This window comes from Euleptes europaea, chromosome 8 (genome assembly GCF_029931775.1).
Source record: "Euleptes europaea isolate rEulEur1 chromosome 8, rEulEur1.hap1, whole genome shotgun sequence".
Lineage (NCBI taxonomy): Eukaryota > Metazoa > Chordata > Lepidosauria > Squamata > Sphaerodactylidae > Euleptes > Euleptes europaea.
Window position 1 is genome coordinate 38,968,918 of NC_079319.1, and position 25,504 is coordinate 38,994,421.

At 43.0% G+C, this 25,504-nt stretch overlaps 1 protein-coding gene and 3 non-coding genes across 4 annotated transcripts; 1 reads left to right on the forward strand and 3 right to left on the reverse strand.

Moving 5' to 3' along the window:
* Nucleotides 1-1,662: 1,662 nt before the first annotated feature.
* On the reverse strand, nucleotides 1,663-1,756 carry TRNAY-GUA (transfer RNA tyrosine (anticodon GUA)). Its single transcript has 2 exons — nucleotides 1,720-1,756; nucleotides 1,663-1,698 (listed from the first exon to the last, which is right to left on the reverse strand). It is a non-coding gene; the product is annotated as a tRNA-Tyr (tRNA).
* A 563-nt stretch (nucleotides 1,757-2,319) lies between these two features.
* On the forward strand, nucleotides 2,320-2,392 carry TRNAR-ACG (transfer RNA arginine (anticodon ACG)). The gene has a single exon. It is a non-coding gene; the product is annotated as a tRNA-Arg (tRNA).
* A 754-nt stretch (nucleotides 2,393-3,146) lies between these two features.
* Nucleotides 3,147-3,219, reverse strand: TRNAR-ACG (transfer RNA arginine (anticodon ACG)). Its single transcript has one exon. It is a non-coding gene; the product is annotated as a tRNA-Arg (tRNA).
* Nucleotides 3,220-8,279: 5,060 nt separating this feature from the next.
* DNAJC5B (DnaJ heat shock protein family (Hsp40) member C5 beta) lies at nucleotides 8,280-25,240 on the reverse strand. The gene is made up of 4 exons (XM_056854683.1): nucleotides 25,134-25,240; nucleotides 15,260-15,473; nucleotides 11,967-12,138; nucleotides 8,280-8,377 (listed from the first exon to the last, which is right to left on the reverse strand). Exons 1-4 carry the CDS (start codon nucleotides 25,238-25,240, stop codon nucleotides 8,280-8,282), a joined length of 591 nt encoding a protein of 196 aa, XP_056710661.1.
* Between the last annotated feature and the right edge of the window lie 264 nt (nucleotides 25,241-25,504).

A 25,504-nucleotide genomic window follows, 5' to 3' on the forward strand; every position in this document is an offset into this window, starting at 1 on the left:
CCCTATCTACATCCGAGGAAGATTGTTTTAAATATGGTTTACTGTATTATATAACCAAATAACCATATCATATTATTGTTTTAATGTTATTCATATTTATATTTTATATGCTAATGACTGTGTGTAATTGATGTTTTAATGATGTGAGCTGATGTGATCTGCTCTGAGCCCAGCTTTGGCTGAGATAGAGCAGGATACAAATTGAAAAATAAATAAATAAATAAAAATAAATAACCAAAACATTTGGTCACACCTGGAACAGGAGTTTCAAGTCAAACACGAACATAGAGCAAATCAGGAATTTCACAATCAACCATGAAATGTGCAGCGGTTTAAGCTATTCGTATGCCACTTTTCTGACATGCTCAAAGTGTTTTCTAAAACATTACTCATACGATGGGTAATATGGTAGCTCAAGATGTATTCCCCTTTGCTCTCTCCCCTTTCTAAAGTGACACCTGTCCTTCTCTTTCCCTCTCCAGCCTGGGCAACAGGACAAGGAGAAGAAGGTAGACAAGTAGGGGTTGGGAAATACCTGGAGATTTTTGGGGCAGAGTCTGAGGAGGGCGGGGTCTGGGGAGGGGAGGGACTTCAACATCCAATTGCCAAAGTGGCCGTTTTCTCCAGGTGAACTGATCTCTATCAGCTGGAGATCAGTTGTAACAGCAGATCTCCAGCTAGTACCTGGAGGCTGGCGACCCTATAGACAAGGGGTGTCAAACATAAGGCCTGAGGGCAGGATCCGGCCCGCGAGCCAGCTGAGGCAGCCACCATCCCCCCCACTCTCAATCTGGGCTGGCGAGGCCTGGCCAAGTCATGTTTATGGCATATCCAGCCCTTGTAACAATTGAATTTGACACCCCTGGTCAAACAAAGGCATAGAGACTCATGCTCTGCACCATGACATGTCCTTGCCTGGCCTCTGGGAGGACTTGCCTTGGAAAGGAACTGTAGCATCAAGGCACTGGGCACTTCCAAGCAGGAGGTCTGGCTATGGTACCACAGATTTCCTTGGCAGTAAAACTGACTGAAACCTGTGGGACTTATTCCATGTAACCAGATCCAGGAAGCATGTTCTTTTCAGCCCTCTTGCTCTTATGCATGTGTACATTTATGCAAATACAACCTATTAACCAACGTATTATAGCACTGAAACTTATACAATGAATCCATTAAGATTTCTTGTGAAATAAAATTAATAAAAGCCTGCTGAAATGTACGCAAGGAAGGTTTGGGAGAGAGAACACTTTTGTTTTAAATGCTTGAGATAATGTTACAGGAAAATTCCACAGTATCACCAATGAAAACAGCTGCTTGTAAGACCCCTTCTGTACCATGGAAACAAAACAATTCTTTTATATTGTGTGTGTGTGTTATACACAGTAGTTGTGCACAGAATAATCAGAAGCCATAATAATTTGCCATAAATTGGACACCAAAACTGGTTGTAAATATGACAGCTACTAGGATGTAAATATAGCAGAAATTGCCAATACCACCTTAAATTTTCAGTTATTTTATTCCACCCAAAGTTCAGAACAGCATTTTCCCCACATTTCTGGCAATACTGCTGCAGGTATGTACTGAACACAGGGCTATTTAAATAGAATGCAGAAGCCAAGATTTCGTCTACTTGTTGTAATGAAACACAAAATTACAGCCTCCTTCGAGCCGGAATCGAACCAGCGACCTAAGGATTCCCATTGCCCGTATCACTTCCTACAGTCCTCCGCTCTACCAGCTGAGCTATCGAAGGGACGCTGGTAGTCCCATTTCCCAAGAGGTACCCAACAGCTCGCACACGGAACAGACTTTTCTTTGCAAAAGTCCGCGCGACGCTTTTTAGAACGCTGCCCAGGATTTGAAAACCCGAAATGTACAGAACAGACCTAGCATTGAGCATTCCAGGACAGCCGGATTGTGCATCCGAATGAAGACCGGAACAACGAAAGGGAGGCGTGGGTCTGAAGAACAACTAACCAGCACAGCATGTTGCAATCGGAACAATCCAGTGCAAAAACAACAACGTATGGGGCTTTTCTAACTGCTGCGGCTCCCGCGGGGCTTCTGCCCGCAGGACCTCGCTTCAGCTCGGTCTCCTCCTTTTTTTCTGCTTCGAACAGGAACCCCCAAAGTCCCCATCCCCCACCCCGGTAAAGCAACCGAACGAGCTTTAGGAACTTGCTGAGTCCGTCTACGTGACTCCGAATCATGAGCATTGTTTCCATGCGTCGGAGGCATGCCCATCTTCTCCTACCTAGCTGATCACCGATGGAGCACTCTTTCTGCAACATTACACAATAGCGCTGTGCAGCTCGTGGGCCAGTGGCGCAATGGATAACGCGTCTGACTACGGATCAGAAGATTGTAGGTTCGACTCCTGCCTGGCTCGGGTTTCTTTTCTTCTTCTTCAGTCTCAAACAGTTGCAATATTGGAGCTCTATTATATCGCCGCTATGTTTAAAACTAAATGTGGCTCGCTATCCTTTTCCCTAGTTGTATTTTGAATGCCATCGATCATTCCAATGACATGTTACTATCTTGGCTTCCTCATATTAAGATTCAGCCCCCCTGCCCTCCCCAGCATACCTTACTTCTGTGGATTGCACCGTTTTTCTAGCCAGATTTAAAGCGTGAAATGAGTTCTTATCGTTATTATTTTATACTTTTAGAAACTATATTGCCATTTGGTTATTTTACAAGTCTACATGCTAATTTATACAGCTGGTTACTTGCATCTTTTACTTAGATATTTATGCCCCACTGATCTCCCACAATGGGGACACAAAGAGGCTTAACATCACTCTCCTCTCGCCCAGTTTAGCCTCACAACAACCCTGTGAGGTCAATTAGGCTGAGAGAGTGAGTGACTGGCCCATGGTCGCCCAGCGAGTTTCCCTGGGAAAGTGGGGGGATTTTAACCGAGGTGTCCCAAGAGACTTCATGATGTTACAGGAGATTCTTTTGTGGCATCTTCGCCCTGGACCTCAGGGGTCGCCGAGCACTTTGGCTTCACCTAGGACTAAGTTTTGTGCAGGGAGCTTAGGCAAGCTTGTTTTAACACCCGTTTCTCAAATCTGCTTTTCTTCCATGCTATTATTTATGTTCTTTACAGCTTAAAAAAAAAAGAAAAAAGGAAGCACTAACGAGCCAGACAGGAGTCGAACCTACAACCTTCTGATCCGTAGCCAGACGCGTTATCCATTGCGCTACTGGCCCAACCGTTGAAATGGTTTAGAGACATTTTTTTTGGGGGGGGGATGTATATAATTGGAGTTGAGCGATGGCCGCACAGAAGCTGATCTCCCAAATGCGAAATGTTTTTTTATACTGCTCGCCACGTCGCGGCCCGGTTGACCCCAAACCTGCGGCACTCATTGGGCCATTGACGCACGGGAGGTTTTGCCTTGGATCTGCCGCTCTCTAGATGCGCATTTTCCCCACCCGCATTCTCCAAACTCTGCATGCATGGGGGCTGATGGTTGAGTCTGGAGACTATGGATGGGGGAGAGGCGCATCGAGAGAGCGGCCAATTCAGGGCGGGACCTCCCGGGCGTAAATGGCCAAAGGCAGAAGAATCAAACAGTATCGTTGCTGCAAGAAGCGAAGGGGACCGCGACCTTGCCGTGGCTCTTAGACCCGGAGCCCGTGCCAGCTGGCTCTGAAGCGCCCTTGTCCTTCGATGCCCCCTGGGAACGGAGTCCGCCCAAGTTTGCAATGCACCGGCAGCCGCCGCCGCGCCTCCCCGCCGGTGAACTCTAGCGCCATCTAGTGCATCAATCGCAGCCCTTGCCGGCCCAACCGGACACTGACAGGCAGGATTCTTTAATGTTATGCACGAACAAGTCCCTTAAATAGCTCAATTCCCAGTGGGTAGCCGCGTTAGTCTGTCTGCAGTAGTAGAAAAGGGCAAGAGTCCAGTAGCACCTTAAAGACTAACAAACATATTTTCTGGCAGGGTATGGCTCATACCCTGCCAGAAAATATGTTTGTTAGTCTTTAAGGTGCTACTGGACTCTTGCCCTTTTCTACTACTTAAATAGCTCAGTTGGCAGAAAATGTTTTTGTTAGTCTTTAAGGTGCTACTGGACTCTTGCCCTTTTCTACTACTTAAATAGCTCAGTTGGTAGAAAATATTTTTGTTAGTCTTTAAGGTGCTACTGGACTCTTGGCCTTTTCTACTACTTAAATAGCTCAGTTGGTAGAGCGGAGGACTGTAAGACTGCGCAGTTTTGGTGAGCCGTAGCCCGGTGGTTCAGTTCTGGCTGGCTTTTCGGTTCCCCCCCTTGTTTTCATTTATCTGTTGTCGAAAGCCTTCCTGTCGCCTCCCATTAGGAGCAGCAGCACAGCTCATATTCAGAACATTCACTCCATCGAAATTAACCACAGGATGTACATTAGAGTACTTAATACTTTTCAAAACTCAGTAGATTGCAGCCCCCTTCTACCCCTTCTACCCACCCCTCTCCCATAACCATAGGACTTCCCTCTTTTTGTGGCAGAGCTACCTGGCCAAACTCCACTTGCCTTGATTATGAAAATGAGTGGGTCAGTTGCTGTGGCTTAATTCTCTGCTCAAGCTGGAGCAATTCAAGTTGCTGCATGTATTTCAGGGTTGCCAACTGCCTGGAGCAAAAAAAATGTCCTGTCCCTTCATCTCTCCATTTTCACACGGTAAAGCTCTTTTAAAGGGAAAGGTAGGGTTGCCAGGTCCCTCTTTGCCATTGGCAGGAGGTTTTTTGGGCAGAGCCTGAGGAGGACGGGGTTTGGGGACAGGAGGGACTTCAATGCCATAGAGTCCAATTGCCAAAGTGGCCATTTTCTCCAGGGGAACTGATCTCTGTCGGCTGGAGATAACTTGTCATAGCAGGAGATCTTCTGCTATTACATGGAGGTTGGCAAACCTAGAGAAAGGACATGGACCACCAACAGTCTAAGCAGGCTGCAAACTGCCCGCCATCTAAAACAGTAATATAAAACAAGGAAAGCCTATAAAGGTGCACTGGCAATCTGCTCCCCAAAACTGGCAGCTTGGATATTTGAATTGGTAGCACTTCAAGTGTTTTCCTTTTCTACTGTGGCCAAAACATGATGAAGAAAAAGCCATGATGTACACAGGTAGATTGTACAATATAAGGAAGATTTATTGTTCATATAATGTAGTGGACAGCAAAGGTCAACGCCAGTGTACACAGTACATTTGGAAACCAGTATAGTAATAAATGTAGCATAGAGCAAAATTCCTGGGAATACAAGGCAGCTAATTAGAGGTGCAAAATAATCTATGCAGGTTTCGTTTGTCTCAGGTCACCTGACTCGGCAAACACATCAGCACAAATTAGGAATAAACCAAGCTCCATGACAACTAATTGAGGCCAAATGATGTTTGGATAAAATACATACATGCAAGAAGTGGAATTCCAGGTTCAGAATATCTGAAACAGGTCCTGCACTTGACCTCTTACAAATTTAAAACCTACTTCTGTTGCAACTTTGTTCTAGATTAGTGACAAGCGTAAAACCAGATTTCTTTTCAAGAAACTGTTCTAGTTTTGCTTGGAGGCAACTTCCTGCCATTTTGTTTGCCATTTCATTACAGCCTAATCTCCTGTCCATTGGGGCTTCCTTTCACCTATATAAACGTGTACAGTTTCAGCCATGATTTTAGCCCACATTCAGCAAATGAAATACTTGCCTCTGAGCTCCTGTTCAGTCCAGCACCACCAATAGATCAGCAACAGGTTTGAGGGGGAGGGCTGGGCATAAACCTTTATTACAAAAGAAATCTCAGTGTGCAATCCACAGTTATACAGTTCTTATTCCTGTTTGTACACAATGTGTTTGTCAACAAACAGGGTTCAAATCCCACAAACTGCAGCTCTTGGGCACTTCCTGGACTTTCAATGCCCAAGTCCAAACAGTAGCAACCTCCTTCTCTGTGCCTGTGAAGAATGTGACTTTCCAAAGAGTGGAAAAATATCTCAGTCAATAAGGCATGTTAACCCATCAGAGGCCAAATGAGATAATAAGAACCAAATTAGATAATCAAAACCATAATGAGAGGCCCTTTACACAATAATCCAGACAAGCTAGCAATTCATGCATAAACTCAATCAAATTGAAAGTATAAATACGTATAGTACTGCAGGATGAAATCCTAAGGACACTTTCCTGGGAGTAAACCCAATTGAATAACATGATACTTTCTTCTAAGTAGACCTGCTTAGGATTCCTCACCTAGGAATGCAATACTGATGCATATTTCTGAAAGTTAATATCACTGATCTTTCAAACAAATATGTAGAGGATTTGGCTACTTCGCTGTTATCTTGGGCTCAGTTATGATATTCTATCAATTGTCACATGACTTATGAAAGAGAGCAAACATCTTTGTTTTATTAAATTGCAGATTGTTAGATATTTAAAGAAGGTCTGTGTACATAAAAGGCTAGTCTGTTGATCTTTCGGTGGAATTGGATTGGTTATGTACAGAACAAGGCCATACAGACAGGTGTTTCAGCTGGTGAATACTGACACAATCATCTTCTGACTACTTACAGTTTTTCGTTTCAATCAGGAACATTTCATGACAAATGAATACAGCTCAGCAAACTCAGAAGCATATTTATATAAGCCTTTTCTCCAAGGACCTAATGCAAAAGTCATTCACTGGCACAAATATCCTTATGTCTTCACAAATATGTACACGTTTCCAAAGGCATGAAGATAACCTAGTCATGTCCATTGAATAGGGACGTGCATCCAGATATTTCTGGTCCAAATATGTATCTTTTAAAAATCTTATAAGGTTTTTAAAATATACATATTCAATATCCAGAGCAATGTTTGGGTTTTTGGGAATCCTGGTAATTGGGTCCCAAAAAATTCTGGAAATATTTGGGAATATTCAGAGGCATTTTAAAGCTCCTGGGCCTGTTTTTATTCAATTATACAAGATTCCCAGGCAACAGGAGGTGGTGGGGGAGGCAGCTGTCCCAGGCAATGGGTCAGATGTTAGTGGGATTGCTATAACTGTCTGCCCAGTCATGACAATTATCTCACAGACAAAGAGAATAAAAAGCAAGCCTGCAGCTTGACTCCATTTCAGGGAAGTGAAGTGTGTGTGTGTGCATGTATGTGTGAGACAGTCAGTGAGTGTTTTGCCAGGTCTGACTGGCTGCCTTGGTACTGGATTGCCAGGCTGGTTTGTCTTGGATTCTCTGGTTTGACATTGGTTGTGCGGGGCTAGCCACATTGGCTTGTGGTTTGCTAGGATTTTGCAGTTATTTCTGTTAGATTTGTTGGTTCTGTTTGCATTCAGAGGCCTTTTGGCTAGTGGTTACTCTTACGTGTTTGGATATTGGTTTCTTTGCCCTGGAGAAAGCATGGATTTTTCTCATAATAAACCATGGATGCAAATAGGATGGCTGGGGGTACCTTGTTCACAGTCCCATAGAGTTGGACCCCTTAATCCAGTTCTCTTGAAACTTGGGGAGTCTTTAATGGACAGGCAGCACCAGATTTCCTGCAATTTCCCTGCAATTTTCTTGTCACTAAACAGCCACTCTAGCCTTCCCTAGAAAGAGTCCCCCATAGGGAATAATGGACCCCCCCCCCCAAAGCCTATGAATCCAAGTTCCAAAATGGTATTGGGGATCTGAATAATTTGGAATACTAGGATGAATACCCTTCCCAAAATATGAACTTTTAAAAGTCCTATTTTTTTAAAGTGCACATTACTACCAGTAAGTCAAAATCTGACTCTGAAAGCAGTTTACGTTGAATGAAATTCACACTTAAAGTCCCTACATGGTTGCAACACTGTGCTGGAAAAAGAAGTGGATGGGTCTACTAATTTTTAATGATCCTAGAACTAAAGAAGAAATAATATCCAAGTTGCCTTTGACTGAATTACTGATTAAATGCAGTTATTTACTTGACTAAGGACATTTTCGCACGTGATGCTAAAGGTGCTTTTTGCATGGTGCATGAGTGTAAAACCATGCACATTCAGTGTAAGAGTGGCTTCTGCTTTATATCCCATGTTAGCCACATTAACATGGGCAAGCAACCGGTGCCTGAGAGGCTGAAAGTGCTTTTAAAGCGTCGTCCTACACATGTTTACTTACTCAGAAGAAGCTTTCACTGAGTTCATTGGGACTTAAGTATGCTTTTGGGATGAGGTTAGGGCCCTAGTCTCATGTGGGAAAATGCTTTAACCAAGTTTACCATTCAGACTTCTTTCAGTAACATCCAACCAGACTTCAATGGCTCCTTGTTTATGAATCTGTATAATAGCTACGATGACTGTCTCCAATAAGCTGAGTTTTCTCACTTGCATTTGTCACTTGCTGAAGTAGAATTGGAGTTTCCCCATCTAAAACAAAGAAGAAAACAAGATTGTAAATTTGCCCGATTTATTATCCAGTTTAAGGTTTCATTCCTTAAGAGACTGATTATGGCCATTTTGTCTGCCAGCTCCACTATTATTTACAATCACTATGTATATCTTCCATGCATTTTTCTAACATGTTTTAAAGCAATTTATGCTGGTGGCTGTCACAGAATTCTGTGCTAAGTGTCATATTTAACTATCAAAGTTACTTAGATATCTTGTTGGATGCCCTCATTCAGTCCTGATCATGGTGGAGCTGTTCTCTAGCACCAAGAACCTGGCTCAAGAGAGAAAGCTTCACTTTTCCTCTCACTGGGGAAATGTTCCATCATTATTTAGAAAATTATTTACAATTATTAATTAGTATGTCAAACTTGTTCAAAATAAGGCAGGATTATTGCTTTTTTCTCTCCTCATAGTGATCTTTTGCACCCAGTTTCCAGTGAAAATCCATGAAGAATCATCTTGTGAATAGGGACAGAATTTATTCAACAGCGGCCCACATTACAGTGTGATGGAAAATGCACAGTTGTGTATCCCAATCCCTAGACAGACAGTTGCAACAGGTGTAGCTGTTTTCAAGGCAAGAGATGAACAGAGGTTGTTGCCGTTCCTTTGCCCCTGTGTAGGGAATCTGTACTTCCTTGTTGGCCTATCATTCAAGTTTTCACCAGGGCCAACCCTGCTTAGCTTCCAAGATCTGATGACATCAGGCTAGCCTGAACCATCCAGCTTAGGGAGTCCTCAGTTAGCTCTGACGTGGTCCTGTACTTCTGGCAAAGAGAAATCCCCATCTCTTCTCTACACTGGCTTTCCTCCTTCTTTGTTCTGGCAGTAAATGCCTTTTCCTTTTGAACTAATGGCCATACTGCCAACGAATCTGGTAATGTCCAAGATTTTAGGCACTCTGCATGGCATGTGTTTGCTAAAGCAATGGTGCTCAAAATACTCAGTTCTCATTTTGTAACATTTGTTTCTAGTGTCATTGTTACAAAAAAGAAATGAAGATGTTGGCAGAGGCTATAATTTACCACCTGTCTGCAGAGAGGTGTCCAGATAATATAGTATTCAGAGCCCAAGAGATTCACCCTGTGAACAGTGCAGGTAATAAGACAAGCACTGGGAAGGGCTGGTACTGTTGCTACAGCTGTACTCTTGTCCCCTGGTGAATAATTACCCCTGGTGAATAATTATCCTCACTAAGGGTCTCAGAGATTTTGATGGACAAAACCCCAACAACAACACTTTTAATCAACTTTTCGAGCAGATGCTTACAAATACTATGGAAACACTGAACTCTGTTCATATAGAAAGATGCTGTCCATATAGAAAGATATATACATGTTCAATTGGGGGAGGAGGGGGGTCCTTTCAACCCAGTTACCCAAAGGTAACATTGCCCCTGATTACTTCCCAATAACAGCAGGAAGCAGTGTTATGTCCCATTTTGATTCTTCCAGTCAGCAGGAGGGACTTGAAATATGATCCCTAAATCTCCACAAAATCATGATATGGACTCAAAAAGTGTAAAAGCTGTAAAAATGTCACAGCTGTCTTCTGACTTACATGGGGAAGGGCATGCCAGTACTGAAGAGAGATGTCTCAGGCATTTCACAAAGATTTGAACATGAATTTCTAGGACATTCAAGTTTGAGATTCCTCACAAAATAAGAGTTGCCACCTGGAATGCATTTGTTTGATCTCAGCTTCAGTGGTAGGCAATTTAAATTCTGCATGAATGCATACATTCAAAATGCAAATCGGTAATGGCCAGTTCTCACCCCACAGGAAACAATCCTATGATAAAGAAAGAGCTCCTGCCACTGTGCAAAGGGTTCACCGTTTTCAATCAAGTACATTGTTTCAGCCACCATCCATTTGTATTGGTTAAAATTCATTCTCTTTGAACTGTTTCAAAGAGACACCTCCCTCCTCCCAGCAGAGTCATTTGCGATTATGTGTTTGTATGTAGACGAGGGTTGACATCTGATTTTCTGGAATGAGAAACACTATAATTTCCATTGTGTTTATTCAAATTGCCTGAGAACAAAATAGGCTTGCATAAGGCTTTTGCTTTTCCCAGATTCATGATCTCAGAATAGGGGCAGTAAAAGTTCCGGTACTCATCTAATATCATCACCTGTTAAGGTTTCCATCTCCCCCCTCCCCCAGGAGAATGCCTCTACACCTGTAATAGCTACTCAGCTGTGCAGAAATTCAGCAGGTACAGCTTTACCCTGGCATAGGAATGCAAGTATGGAAGCTGAAAGAAGTTTCAACAGGCCAGCACTCATCAAAAAAAGTGGACAAGAATGGTTAAGCCCTCTAGCTATTCTGTCTGTCAAGTGTGAACTTGTAAGAGAAACTGACCGTGGGGAGATGGTTAATGGCTTCGAAATAAAATGGTCAGAAAAATTAAGCTTCAAAGCAGACCAGTGGCAAGGAAAGGGAGGCGCTCGCCTCGGGAGCACAATGCTGAGGGGCGCAGAAAAAGTATATCGTGACTAAAATAAATGTTGTGTTGTTATTACTCTTGTTGTTTATGTATTTACCTTTTTACCAAAATCACTCCTATGTAAACATAGCACGGGGGGAGGTGGGCTGCAATTTTAGATTCTTGCCTCTGACACAAAATTAGCTAGTTATGGCTCTGCTTCAAAGCAGAAGTGCCTATAGGCATAAGGGTGCCTGCCAATGCCTACCTTCTTCTCCCCCAAACAAAAAGTGGATTCTGGTTTTCCTCCACCTCATTAGAGCAGGAAGTGCTTCACCTTTGGGATTGCAGGGAGCACCCATTCGGGAAATATGTGCCTCCATCATAGGTGGGCAACTGGCACTGAGCCCCAATGTTTTGTAGTCAGTTGGGTCCCCTCCCCACTCTGGCAGCCATTTCATGGTGGTATAGAATAACTTCTCAATATTCCAGAAAGGCTCATAGGCTCAACAAGGTTGGGGACCCCTACTTTAAAGCGAATCAGTCTTTTTATAGAACGTTTGCTACTGTTGTAGCAGAGTGGCCTAGGGGGTCCTGCCCTCCCACATGTAGGGTTGCCAGGTCCTTCTTTGCCACTGGCGGGAGGTTTTGGGGGCAGAGCCTGAGGAGGGTGAGGTTTGGGGAGGGGAAGAACTTCAATGCCATAGAGTCCAATTGCCAAAGCAGCCATTTTCTCCAGGTGAACTGATCTCTATCGGCTGGAGATCAGTTGTGATAGCAGGAGACCTCCAGCTAGTACCTGGAGGTTGGCAGCCCTAGTCACAAACTAAAGGACCAGCAGCTATAATAGTAGAAACGAGGACATTCTAAGGCAAACAATGCGGAAAGGAAAGGGGAGGGGGAGGGCAAACAGATTAACAGGGACATTAACCTGCTGGGCACTTAACAAACTAACCTGTGCAGGATAAAAGGAATTCAATTAAACACTTCTTTCAATTTAATGCCTTTTTCCAAATTAAAACCACCAAAGCTGAACAGATGGAGTAAAACCCCAGGGGTACGTATTTGAGAAAATACTGTACTTTTTTTTTTTTTTTGGCTAAATAGTACTTCTCCACTTGCCAGTATAATAAGTACCTCTTTCCATGTCAGTCTTAATTTGTTCTTCCAGGTCCTCGGGAGACATGCAAAACTCCTGTTCTTCCCCTGGCGGCTTGGGCTTACACTTGCCACAACAGCAGTTGAAACAGCAGCACAGGCAGCAGCAAAAGTAGCAGCCGGTCAAAAGGCCACAAAGAGCAAACAGGCCCTAGAGGAAACAGAAGAGAGACACAGACTCCGACTGGATTGGTAGGCTGATGGTAAAGGTCCCCTGTGCAAGCACCGGGTCATTCCTGACCCATGGGGTGACGTCACATCCCGACGTTTCCTAGGCAGACTTTGTTTGCGGGGTGGTTTGCCAGTGCCTTCCCCAGTCATCTTCCCTTTACCCCCAGCAAGCTGGGTACTCATTTTACTGACCTCGAAAGGATGGAAGGCTGAGTCAATCTTGAGCTGGCTACCTGAAACTGACTCCCGTCGGGATCGAACTCAGGTCATGAGCAGAGCTTGGACTGCAGTACTGCAGCTTACCACTCTGCTGCGCCCTTTTCCCACACACGGAAGGCAACTGGACAGGATTGTTTTAAAAATTACTTCAGTGGATTTAGAAGGATGCCACCCTGCTTAGGATTGCACTGTAAGCACTATTTCCAGGTCAAAAAGATTTTGGTGGTGACGAGTGCCGTCAAATCACAGCTGATTTATGGCAACCACGTAGGGTTTTCAAGGCAAGAGATGTTCGGAGGTGGTTTTCCATTGCCTGCCTCCGTGGGGGCTGAGATAGTTCTGGGAGAACTGTGACTGGCCCAAGGTGACCCAGCAGGCTTCATATGGTGGAGCGGGGAATTGAACCCGGTTCGCCAGATTAGAGTTTGCCACTCTTAACCACTACACCATGCTGGCTTTTACAAACTGCAAAAGAGACAGATTTGCGGGGAGAGAGAGCCCTGAGCTGTTGAGAGCATGAGCAAGGGTATTTTAGACTGTCATGGCTCAACAGGGGATACCACCTGAAGCCCCTGCCTCCCTCTTCCCCACCCCACTCCTGCCCAGGAGGCAGTGTAGCAAATGCTCCTTCTCTCCACATATTTGAGAGGCATCTTTAAATCCAGCATAGCAGACTGCATGTGCCCATTAAGAATTCCTGAGCCCTCTCCACATATAAGAGCTTAAAAAGCCCTACTGGGCATGTTCAGCTTGTACAGTTGTCAACTTTGGGTTGGGAAAATCCTGGAGATTTGGGGGCACCTGTGGAGGGTGAGGTCTGGGGAGGGAAGAGACCTCAGAGGGGTATAAAGCAATAGAGTCCACGCTCCACAGCAGCCATTTCTTCCAGGCGAATTGATAAGCTCTGAGGAATTACAATTGCAGTTATTTGCAATGACGGTTTTAGAAATGACCATATCTAGCGAAGACACCTTTTAAGAGAATTGGTGCTTTCAGTAACTGTATGGTGGGCAGAAATTCAATGCAAGTGTAACAGTGTCTTGTGTGTAGGCTACACATGCAGGAGAATAAGCAGAGAGAGTGAACCACACCAGACTAGCAAATTCCACTTCTGAATGATCCTGTTCAAAATAATTCTCTGCAGATGTAAAACTAGCATAACAGTCAGAAAGGTTCTACCCTGGCTCTTTTCCTGCTGTGCTGCTTTTCTATCTGCAATGAATTTTTATTAATGTAAAGGACCATTCAAAATTATAATTGATCACCTGTAGTCTGAAGTGGTCCAGTCAAGTCTACCATCATAGTATTCTATTGCCTCATTCCACTGAGTGTGTAGACCAAGTTATAAACCCAAATTTCAGGAAAGTATTTAAGGCAAGGTCTAGTCGAGAATCATACTCAGAAAGAGTCTGAGGTCACAAACCGGCATGATAAAGATCACGTGGGCTGAACTCTTCTGCCCACTGGTGGCTTTGTTAATTGAATCCTTCTGTCTCCACTTTTACTAGCCTCATCAAGGAAAAAGGCTCCTTTAAAACCCAATCTTTCCCCTTGAGAGAGCTAATAATAGCGCAGAGGTTGGTGAGTTTTAGTGAGCAAAACTGGGTGAGGGGTGTTGAGGGTTAAATCCCTGTTCCTGGTGCTGTCTCTATAATTTGTGAATGGAAATCTGTGACCTTCCTCACGTCTGTTTGTGCCCTGAGTCATAAGTAAAACCTGACAGAGTAAGTCTAGACTCTGTCATACTAGAACAACTAGAAGATTTGAAGCATTACAATGTTCAGCTCCACCACTGCATTTCTCAGCTGGAGCACTTTGCTCTTGAGGTGTGTCTTCCCGTTATGGGGCTTTAAAAGACATAGAAATCTATTGGGGAAAAGCTAGGACTCCTAACAACACGGAACACTGACTTTCACTTGGTAAAACCAAAGTGCAAGAGTACTCACAGAAGGAAAAAATAGAAGTATTACAAAATTAAAAGAGAAACCTCTTGTGTAAAATGCCAAGTCTCGTGTATCTATGTTCTATTTAAGTTAACATTTTTTTCTGCCCCAAAGCCGTTGTAGCTCAAAATAGCAGTGAGGATTACACTTTAGGTGTGAGATCTGACACGTTCTTGATGCCTGAGGCTCAATGCATTCGGTCAGAAACTGACTGAAGTGCTAGTGTGTGATTTGTACACCCACAAATGCCAAATTCTTAGGATTACATAATGAACCAGATGAGTAAGACCTCTGATGCCATGAGAACCACAAGATCCATTTACCCCCAGTTCAGCCTGTACCGTTCTGTTCTTCTCCCATCCTCTTCCACCTCAGATAGTCCACTTCCTGTCCCCTACCCCTTCACAAGGCACCAAGTGTTATGTATTACTATTGCTTACGCATACGCCGTGCCATATATAGCCCAGAATGGGGCTAAGTTTGTGCGGCAATAACTTATTAACTGGTTGTCACACCAAGAGGACTTTTCACGTTGAGCCATGAGTCATTTATATTTAGTCATTACTGAAAAGAAACTCAAAATTAACCTGGAGCTCCAGCTTCAAATATAATTAATGTCTTGAGGCGATTAAAGTGGCATCCAGCATATTTAATTAGCAAATGAAAGGGACACGGAAACATCCTTTATTAAGCACTTCCCTCAAAGGGTGTTTCACATTATTATTCTTTTTGCTATTATTGTTTCCTAAGTTAAGATGATCAACTGTTTCTACAAAACTCTTTCTGTTGCTTAAACTTGCTCTAGATCCACATGTCTAGAACTCTCTGGAAGTTCCACTTGGGTTCTGTGAACGCTCCAACAACCACACCAAAAAAGGCTTGTAATATCATAATATCCATGTTACAAAAGATGAGCTAGTTTTGCATTAAAGTACTTACCTTTGCCCACCAGCTAGAAAGCATGAAGTATGTATTGACATTTTCTTCGCCAAATTGTTCTGCTATGTACAGCCCTAATGATCCATACTGATCATATATGTTTCTTTTGGATATGTCAGTTAGTATTGCATGAGCATTATTGATTTCTTTAAACTTGTCTGCTGCTTCTGGGTTATCAGGGTTCTTGTCAGGATGATATTTCAGAGCCAGCTTCCTTAAGCAAGCAAGAAAAGAAGGAGAATGCTGTGAGTAGACAGTTACTGGAACCAGAGGAACAATTATTTCCTGAGCAGAAAGGTGAAATGGAACTGGAAAGCTCAGATTTACAGTTAAAAATCTTCATCACTGTAGATTTTGCACAAATAATCATTATTCAGTACTACATTTGTGTTAGTGAGGTCTTCACTCCAATAGGTCTATGGTTTCTTGTCTGTTTGCATATTCATAGGTTGAATGCTTTGGATAGAAAAGACAGCTTTGCTGAACCTTAGGGGACACCTTAATATTTTTAAACAAGAAATATATCAAATGATTTTCAATAGTTTGCTGTTAAAACAACAAAAAAGCTATTCTAATTAAAATTATATGGATAATGTTACGAAACACTGCATATTTAAATCTTAAAGATTGTATATAACGTGTACTGATTTTTCTCTATAATCGTGAGCACAATTATGTGTTCCTTTAACATCACACAAACTGAGATCTTGATGATTTCATCCTGAAACCATAGTACATATGGGCACGAACATGAACAACCTAATTCTATATGGGTTTCCTTGGAAGAAAATACCGCTTTGCTAATTGGGGAATTACTTCCAAGAAACTATGCCAGGATTTCAGTCCTGTACAAATATGCATATGAGAAAGTCGCTCTGTATACAACAGAGTTTACAGCTGAATAAACGTAGCTAGGACTTGTCCTATGGGGATCATAAATATTTTTGGCTACCACCTCAATAAAGGTCCCTGACAGCCAACCTTTAAAAACTGGCTTGTGGTTTAAGGTAATTTTGAGGATTCCTGTGTGAAGTTGTAGAAATGAATAGCTAAATAAATCAGTGTGAGAAAAAGAAGTGCTAGGGAAAGTGGGAAATCTTTGGATACGAGTATAACACGTTTTTCTGTCAAAATCAGAGCCTACCTCTCCTAATTGAGATTCAGTGGGGAGGATGTGAAAATGATCTCCTGGATAGGAAAAAGAAGAAAAATTTGAAGACACAGTCTCTTAGTGGAAAGAACCTTTTTTGCTCAAACAGTTTCATTTTCAGCCTGTGGAAATGGAATGTGATTTTGTTTCCATATATCACTTAGGAGCTCCAAGCCACAAAGTATCCTTAACCTTCTATCTAAACGCACAAATCTGTTAATATGCCTTGAACGAAAATGAACTAAGTTGATTGCTCATTATTATCAGGCTGTAGCTGCACTAATCAAGAGCAGAAATTAATATAGGATTTAGAAATGCAGCGTCCTGGGAATATCAACTTTATTAAAAAAGGGTGGGGGGAGTGATTTAGCCCTACTGGAATGAGCAGATGTGCTGCTGTGGTGCCTCTTGTAGCACACGGGGGAGACATTCCAGACAGGGAGCCTCCAGTCCTTACAAGGAGTATGGACTTTTCACAACCATGATCTAAGAAAGACTGATGCAGGTGGGGGTGATTATCTGGCATGGGAGGAGGTTTTTGGTGCAGTGTAAGCCTTTCATCCTTTAGGGGAGGCAGATGTGAGCCAGTCCTCTGGGCCTTTTCTTGAATCTGCACAGTCTGGATCTGTGTGTAAGTATGGGCTTGCTTTCACAAGCAACGCCTACATAGGCATTGACACTCAGCTACATTGGTTAGAAGGTATGTGCTACTTAATATTGACCCTCTTCAGTTTTCATAGAGCTCACAAGAGACACGTTTCAAAAACATATATATGCATAATTTGTGGCCTTAAAGTAATGGATCCATACCCATCCCTTGTGTTATTTAATATCTATATGAAGCCACTGGGAGAGGTTATCAGGAGGTATGGGCTGTGAAGTCAACAATATGCAGGTGATACCCATTTCTTTCTTTTCCACCTAATTCTGAGGATGTTGTTTATGTTCTGAACTGGTCCTTGGAGTCAGTAATGGGCTAGATGAGGGTGAACAAGCTGAAACTTACTTCTGGCAAGACAGACGTTCTCTGAATTAGTAGAAAGGCAGACCAAGGACTTCAGATCTTCCCTGTCTTGGATGGGGTTATACTCCCCTTGAAAAGCCAGGTTCGCACCTTGGGAGACCTGTGGTCACTCCCATTCAGCGGTCATCTTAGAAAACCAGGTGGCTGCTATGGCTTGGAGTGTGTTTGCCCAGTTCCAGCTGGTGCATCAACTGTGTCCATTCCTGTGTCAGTCAGATCTAGTCACAGTGATCCATGTCTTCGTTACATCTAGACTGCACTACTACAATGGGCTCTATTCGGGGCTACCCTTGAAGAGTGTTCAGAAGCTACAGCTCATGCAGAATGCTGCGGCTAGACCATTGGTTGGGGCCAGCTATTGGGACTGTATGTCCTCAATACTACAGCAATTACACTGGCTGTTGATCCACTCCCAAGCCCAATTCAAGATGTTGGTTTTTGTCCTTTAAAGCCCTACATGGCTTGGGAATGGGGTACTGGAAGGATCATCTTCTCTCATACGTTCCTGCCCAGGAATTAAGATTGCGAGGAAATTCCCTCCTGCCTGTCCCAACAATTAAAGAAGTTCATTTGGTGGGGCACACAAGAGAAGGTCTTTTCTGTGGCAACCCCACAATTATGAGCCAGCCTCCCTAGGGAGCTGCACCTGACCCCTCATTGTTGATCTTCGGGAAACAGTTGAAGACAGTATTTAGGACTGCACTTTGATTGCATTAGCATTTATTATTGGTGGTTTTTAAACTGTGACATATGGGTTTTATAATAGTTTGTTTTTATTGTGTTTTATAATGTTTTATTTATATTGTAAGACACCTTGGATTCCACAAGGGAGAAAGTCAGCTAATAAATGTTTTTAAACTAACAATATCAAGGTAATCGGACACATTGCAAGTGGAAGGAAGAGATCCATTAAGAGATGATAGAAATGTGGAATGAAGGTGGCAGGAGAGAATACAGCCTGGCAATAATGAAAAGAGATGGGAGAAGGAAGGGGAAATAAAGCAATGTTACAGAGAAAGGAGATGGAAGAAGAAAGGAGTGTTGAAAAGCCTGTATAACAAGATCAAGGAGATCAAGGGAAGGATTTTTTGAAATAGAAAAATAGGTTTGAATCCCTTCTATATCACAGAAGTTCATTGGGTGGCATTGGGCCTGTCACACACTCTCAACCTAGTTTACCTCACAGGATTGTTGTGAGAATAAAATGGAGGATCACAGAACCATGCAAACCACTTGGGGTCCCCATTGGGGGAAGGATGGGATATAAATGAAGTAAATAAAATGCTACTTGCTATTTTTCCAAAACAGGGCTGATATTGTAATGACATTTATTTATACTAAAATTTTGGGTTTACTGGTTTAAAAGTTTCTCCCGAGAATGGGACACAAAGCAAAAATGTAACTAGACAGAAGCATTGAAAACAATGCTTTATTAAGATAAAATCACAAAAATGCCAGAGTATGGGTTGGATCCAGACTAAACTGGCGATTTCTACCAACTCCTCTTCCCTCTGCAAACCCCCCTCATGTCATTCCTCATGTCATCCCCCACGAGCAGCATTTTGTGGAGACCAGTGGGCTGTGGTGGGAGGGGGAAGCAGGAAACTTCCATTCTGGCACTGGAAAATGTAGTCTAGATCCAACCCTGTGTCACAACTGTAACAACAGATTAGGGTGGATCGTGGAAAGGAAGCATAAACCCGCCGAGCAGCACATAATTGAAGAGAGATTTCAGTAAGGGTTATACACAAAGGAGTGGATAGAAAGTACTGAAGATACTTTATAACATGGGAATGCATGTATTAACCTGCCCATTGTAAAGCTACACCTCATTCCAAGGACTTGTGTCTTCAAAACACCACTAGGAAAAGGGTCAAATGAAACACGAAGAGTGCACTGGTGTTGAAGACCCTGTGTGCAGCACCTGTAGCACACAGATAATTGCAACCCTGTTGTGAAAACAATGACCAAAAAAGGGTTTTTCAAAGGTATTTTCCATTCTGTTAACTTTTTAAAAACGAGAGTTTGGAAGGCTAGTCTGCTTATGCGCAAGAATCTTCTGATATCAGGTAATTAGTAGGTGCCCTCTAGTGGCAACAAAAATAACGGATACATTGTTGTGAGGTTTCTCAAAAGAAAGGCAAGGAAACTACGCCAGTCTTTTATCTCATACATTTTATCCCACTTTTCCTCCAGGGAGCTCAGAGTGGCATACTGTTTCTCCCCTCCTCCGTTTTATCTTCACAACAACTCTGTGGGTTAATGAGGCTGAGAGAAAGCAAGTGGCTCAAGATCACCCAGTGAGTTTTATGGCAGAATGTGGATTTGAAACCAGACCTCTCCAGTCCTCAATGCCAGTCCAGCTCTCTAGTAATCGCTAAACCACCCTGGCTCTCTAATGTGCCAGTCCTAAGCGGAGCTACACCCTTCTAATCTCATTGACTTCAGTTGCACTGTATTCAGAGTGGAAATGGGAAGAGTATCTAGTGATGTTCACTCTCATAAAAGATTTACATCTAGTACATGAGACAGTACTAGACACGACTGGACAAATTAAATAGCATTCAACTGAACATTCCATATTATTATTAGTATTATTAGTATTATTTATATAGAGCTATCAGTGTGCATGCATTACACACCGGTGTTTATATACAATATGTTAAGGTGCCATCGCTGTTCATCATTTTGGATAACAACAATGTCCAAGGGAAGAAGACATCTCTTTCCCCCCACCCCGGCATCTCTTCCATATATACTAGCAGAAGGAGTTCAACCCTGATGGCTGCTCAACAACCAACAACTGGCAGTGATATTAAAATAAAGAGATGTTTAAAAGGAATGAAACAGCAAATGCTGTGTTCAAAGAAATAGGAGTGAACAGTGTGGAGATTTTCTTGGCCTTAGTCTAGAAGCTTAAACAGAGCTGCAATCTCACACTGGCTGCTTTGTGTAGGCGGCAGTTCTGCAAGAGCATGGGGAAAGGGAATTCAGCTTTTGGAGAATCTGGGTATTCTCTCCCTTCGAAAAAGCAAGACTCTACTCCTGCACTGTCTACTAAAATCTTAGATGCTAGGGAGGTAGCTGGAAAAAAACCTTTAAAGGCTGGGCTGGTGGCTTCAGTATTCTTACCTATCCCACGACTAGCAAAAGCAAGATACATTATGCAACAGAAAACGCGAAGTTCAGAATCAATCATGCAAAAAAGCTAAATCAGTTAAATTTGACAAATTTGCATGATTTATAAATGTAACATTAATTGACTTCTCTTGGTGGAGAATGTGATTTATCTGAGTGTTTAGAATACACACAGCCTGCCATAGCTCTAAAGGACCACAGAATTTAAACAAATCTGACTGAAGAGTTTGAAGACTAGCAGGGTGCCTTGGGAGAGGATGATGCCTTTACACTTTTCTTTCCAGGGTCTGTTGACCTCTCCTGCTCTTTTCCTCTCAGGGGTTGATCCGCAATCCTGAACACAAGGACTTGGAAGTATATTACAGTTAAATTAGTGGGATTTTCTTCCATTTAACTATGTAGAATTAGAGTGTTTAGTGCATTTTTATACTTGATGCAGCTGTTTAGGAAACTGGTTGACCATGGAGCTCTCTCAGAGCCGCATGTACAAGCTTAGAGGCAAAGTCCAGTAGAAGTTCTGCTCTCTGCTATTATGTTAATGTGACGCTTCTGTTCATTTCAATGGTGTCTGCAAAGGCCAATAACTTGAAGAAATGAGCACTTTAAGGGGAGATCTGTTGGCTCATCTGAAATTAGAAATATTTAGTTAACTGATAAAATGATACCAGTGGCTAGAAAATTGGTACCAGTCTTGGTAGGGAAAAAACCCATATACTTATAACATTTAAATGTCATAGGTGTTGTCATTCTGGCAAAGACCAAGCTAACTAATAGCAATAGGAAATTTGAAGTCAGGTATTATAGGATTATGATACAGCATTGCAAACTACTTAGTTCAGCAGCAGGACTGGAGATTCAGGAAACTAATTCACACAAGTGAAAGGATCAGTTTTTTAAAAATCAAGAAGATGACTCATCATTTTGTCTTGCAAGTATTTACAACCACTCCATTAAGTGTGAATCCCTCTGATATTTCCACTTTATTCAGAAGCGGCCTCTGTTTTTACCTGTAATTGCTAATAAAGATGGATAAAGCACCCTTGTGAGTTTTACCATAGATTTCTATGTAAATCATCACTATTCATGTACAATGCAAAATGAAATCCACTTTACTTTGCATTGTTCCATGACAACTCTCCCCTTCAGGGATTAGAGCATTTTAGTCCCAACAGAATGTGAAATGAACACCAATTTAAACAAGGTAGGGGTCTGCAAAAATGACTAGGTTCAGTGGCAGCCATAAATTTAATTCCGGCAATCAGCTGGGAAAGCTTCTAAGTGCAACCCTAAGCAGAGTGGCACACCTTTCTAACCCCATTGACTTCCTTTAGAAGGGTGTCAGTCTGTTTAGGATTACATGGTAATATAGTCTACCATAGAAAGAATATTTTAAAAACTACTCTAGAAACAAGAGAGCTGCACCATTTCTCTGAAGAAATGGGAGGAAAATATCCAAAGCTGCTGTAAAAAGCTGATTTTATTTTTAGGAAGTTACCCCCCTCCCCCATCCTGCACACACACCAACAGTCTTTTACAACACCTTTGGAAGTTTCCTCCTGTTTCTTAAGAAAGCTGTAAACAGTACAGGGAGACAAAATGGCATCAGTCTATGTTTGATGCTGGTGTGTAACATCTGTATCATGGGTTGGAGGGGAAGGATTGCTTAAAAAAAAAAAAAAGCACCTGCAGTCACTCACGCTTATTGCCTGCTGTGGTTTCCCCTTAAAGGCCTCATGCTAGAAAAGTGAGACTAAACAGATGCACTTACTTTGCTCCTGTGAAACAAGAAATGAGACAGCAGAGACTCATTGGTTAATGGAAACAAGTGACTGGCTACTAAGCGCAGGCAAAATCTGTAGCCTCACCATTGGGAAAAGTCAAACCTGGCTTCAGCCATCAGCTAGAGAAAGAGCAATGGTAGAGAAATTGCCTCCCTCCCCCTGAGTAGCTGCCTGTTGTCTTGGACAAGCTGTTGGCTATGGAGATGGTCCTGACCAGGGAGCGAATCTACACTCAAGAGGCCAAGCAGGCAGGCCTTGTCAGTAAAGTGGATAAGTAGGGTTGCCAACCTCCAGGTGGCAGATGGAGATCTCCTGTTATTACAACTGATCTCCAGCTGATAGAGATCAGTTCCCCTGGAGAAAATGGCCGCTTTGGCAATTGGACTCTATGGCATTGAAGGCCCTCCCCAAACCCCACCCTCCTCAGGCTCCACCCCAAAAACCTCCTGCCAGTGGTGAAGAGGGACCTGGCAACCCTATGAATAAGCTGCTTGATGAAGCCATCAGCTGTGTGGAAAAGATTGCAGGGAACTTTCAAAGACAAGACCACTCTTGCCTTCAGCCAGCACTTGCCAGTGCCAAGCCTCTCCCTACCCTTGGCTCTAAGTGTTTACCTTGCAACAGATTCCCCTCTCTACCTTCTCTCACCTCAGCGATGTGGCAATCTCCTTCCATGTGTCTGTAAGGGAACAGCAGTGCCCTGACTATCTTGATTGCCTGCAGTCTAGCCATGATGTAGGCTGAGGGATTGGGGTGGGTTTCATCGGTCTTTTGAGGGGTTGGAGACTGGCTACGCGGTGAGCAGGTGGTGTTTGCATAAAGACAGAAAAACAGTCTGGGGTGTATGAATAAGACTGGGGGTTGGGGAATGCAATGTCTGCTGCAAGCACCTCGTAGGCCTTAAAGCAGAAAAAAAGATTCTTGGGAGAGAGTTTTGTTAAGCGTTCATGTGGAGTTTGCACTAAAATTGGCAGTAGGAGTTTATTTTCCTGATTTTTGGTACAGGAAAACTTTGCTTCTTCAGTTAGCTTCTGAGCAGCGGATGGGAGTGCAGCAGTCAATTGTCATTCTGAGATGGGCTGAAGCTTCCTGGGAGAAGCTTCCCAGCCCTCATGTTTCTCCACCGTTTCCCCTTCCCCCTGGGAAGCGTCACAGACAAAAAGGCATGCAGGTCAGCAGCTGCCATGGGGTAGGAAATCAGGCGAAATTTCCCTTCTCCCTCTTCTGTCAGTGGAATATCTGTAGGATACAATTCATGCTATTTATAGGGACCTGACTCAGATTTCTCACCTCTTCAAAATTGTCTTTTCTTTTTTCTTATTTTTGTTTGTGGGGAAAATGTTTCTTATAAACGCGTGGGCAGTATCTTTTAAAGTCACCGAAACCAGATGCAGCTTATATGGGGCATTCACAGTTTCCCTTCCCCTAACCCTACCGCACAATATTCCTCAGTTTGCTTTCTCCACATCTTGTTCCACTAATTTAATATCAGGACCTTATAATTATCAGCAAACTCTCATCAGAATCAGAAACACCTTTATTGGCATAAAAACTGTCATGACATGTTAGAACCCAGAACGGGAAATGGATGAAGAATTATTCTATGAAGGAATTGTGGCAGGTATGTACTTTTTTGGAAGGGAAGCCCTACACTGGAAAAACCAAAAAGATATACTTTCACACTGACATTAGCATGTTGGTTTAATACCAGTAAAGACACACAGTGGAAAGCTGGTTTGCGGACCTGTCTTTCACCCAGCTCGATATATTGATCAATAAAGCAAGCTGTAAATTCAAAATCATCCCTCATTGTCTGATTGGACTCTACGATAATTAGGGGAACACATCAGGTTGTTTATATTGTTTTGTAAAATTAAAATAAATAAAAAGCTGTACCCCCCCTCTAAAGAAAACAGGGCAGGCAATTCAAGGAGGTAGTGCACAAATCAGTAATTAAAAATACAGAAATGTTCATGAAAGGGTATGTGGGATGTGATTGCTTGGTGGTGCTCATTGGTGTGTCCCCCTTATAGAAGTGCTCCAACTAGAACAGCATAGCAACCCTTAAAGGTCAGAAAAATAACCTCCTGTCTGTTGTTCACAGACAGAAATACAGGGCAGACCAATTGAACTGTGTACATTGTCTCTTGTAGTAAAATAGGATTGCCAACTCTCGTTTGGGAAGTACTTGGAGATTTTGGGGGGGGAGCCTGTGGAGAGCAGAGTTTGGGAGAGGAGGGGCCTCAACAGGGTGTAGTGCCATAGAGTCCACCCTCCAAAGAAGCCATTTTCCCCAGGGGAACCCATCTCTGGAGATCAGCAGTAATTGCAGGAGATTTCCAGGCCCCACCTGGAGGCTGGAAATCCTAAGTAAAAGTCTTCCACAGTTTTATTATGAATCTCTGAAAGGTGGTGTTATGTATGTATATAGTTAGGCCGGAAAGCAGGGGAAAACCTAGGAGCTTGAGTCCCCAACGAAGGCTCCTAAACCTGCACGCGCCATTGGCCCTAAGCCAGCGTGCGCCATTGGCCCTAAACTGGCACGCGCCATTGGCTACCCGGGGGTTGTTCCCCCCCCATCACGGATCGGGGGGGAGTCGCCGCGGGCGGCCAGGGGGGCATATAAGCAGGGCCGGCTCACTGTGTTCTCTAGTTCTGTTCTGCTCACAATAAACGCGTTGCTGTTGGAACTCCGTTTCGACCTCGTGTGTCCTCCCCACGCGGACTTAACAGTGGCGACGGATCTCAGTTTGAGAAATGCTTTAGAAGCGTCATAAATACCTGTAACATTTCTTGATTTCATCATGGGCTGCCCCTTTCGTTAGACCCAGGATTTCATACAGCGCTTCTCCTGATGTAGATAAAGCTCGCTGCCTTTGTTCAGCCATCTTATCAATGCATTTCCAAGAGCTCTAATGTGCAAGAAAAGATATCACAGGGCTAATGTTTCTGAATGGCTGGAGAGAAAAAAGCATGCCTTGGATAATATAAAGGCTTCAAGCTCTGATTCTCCCTCACCGATGAAGCGAAAATATGCAACAGAATACTGAGATACTATAAAGATCCTAACTAACCCCTCAAATTGTTTGGAAAGTTGTATTTGCTTTAATTTATGCAAATAATAGGGGATTCCATCATATCCCCAGGATCCC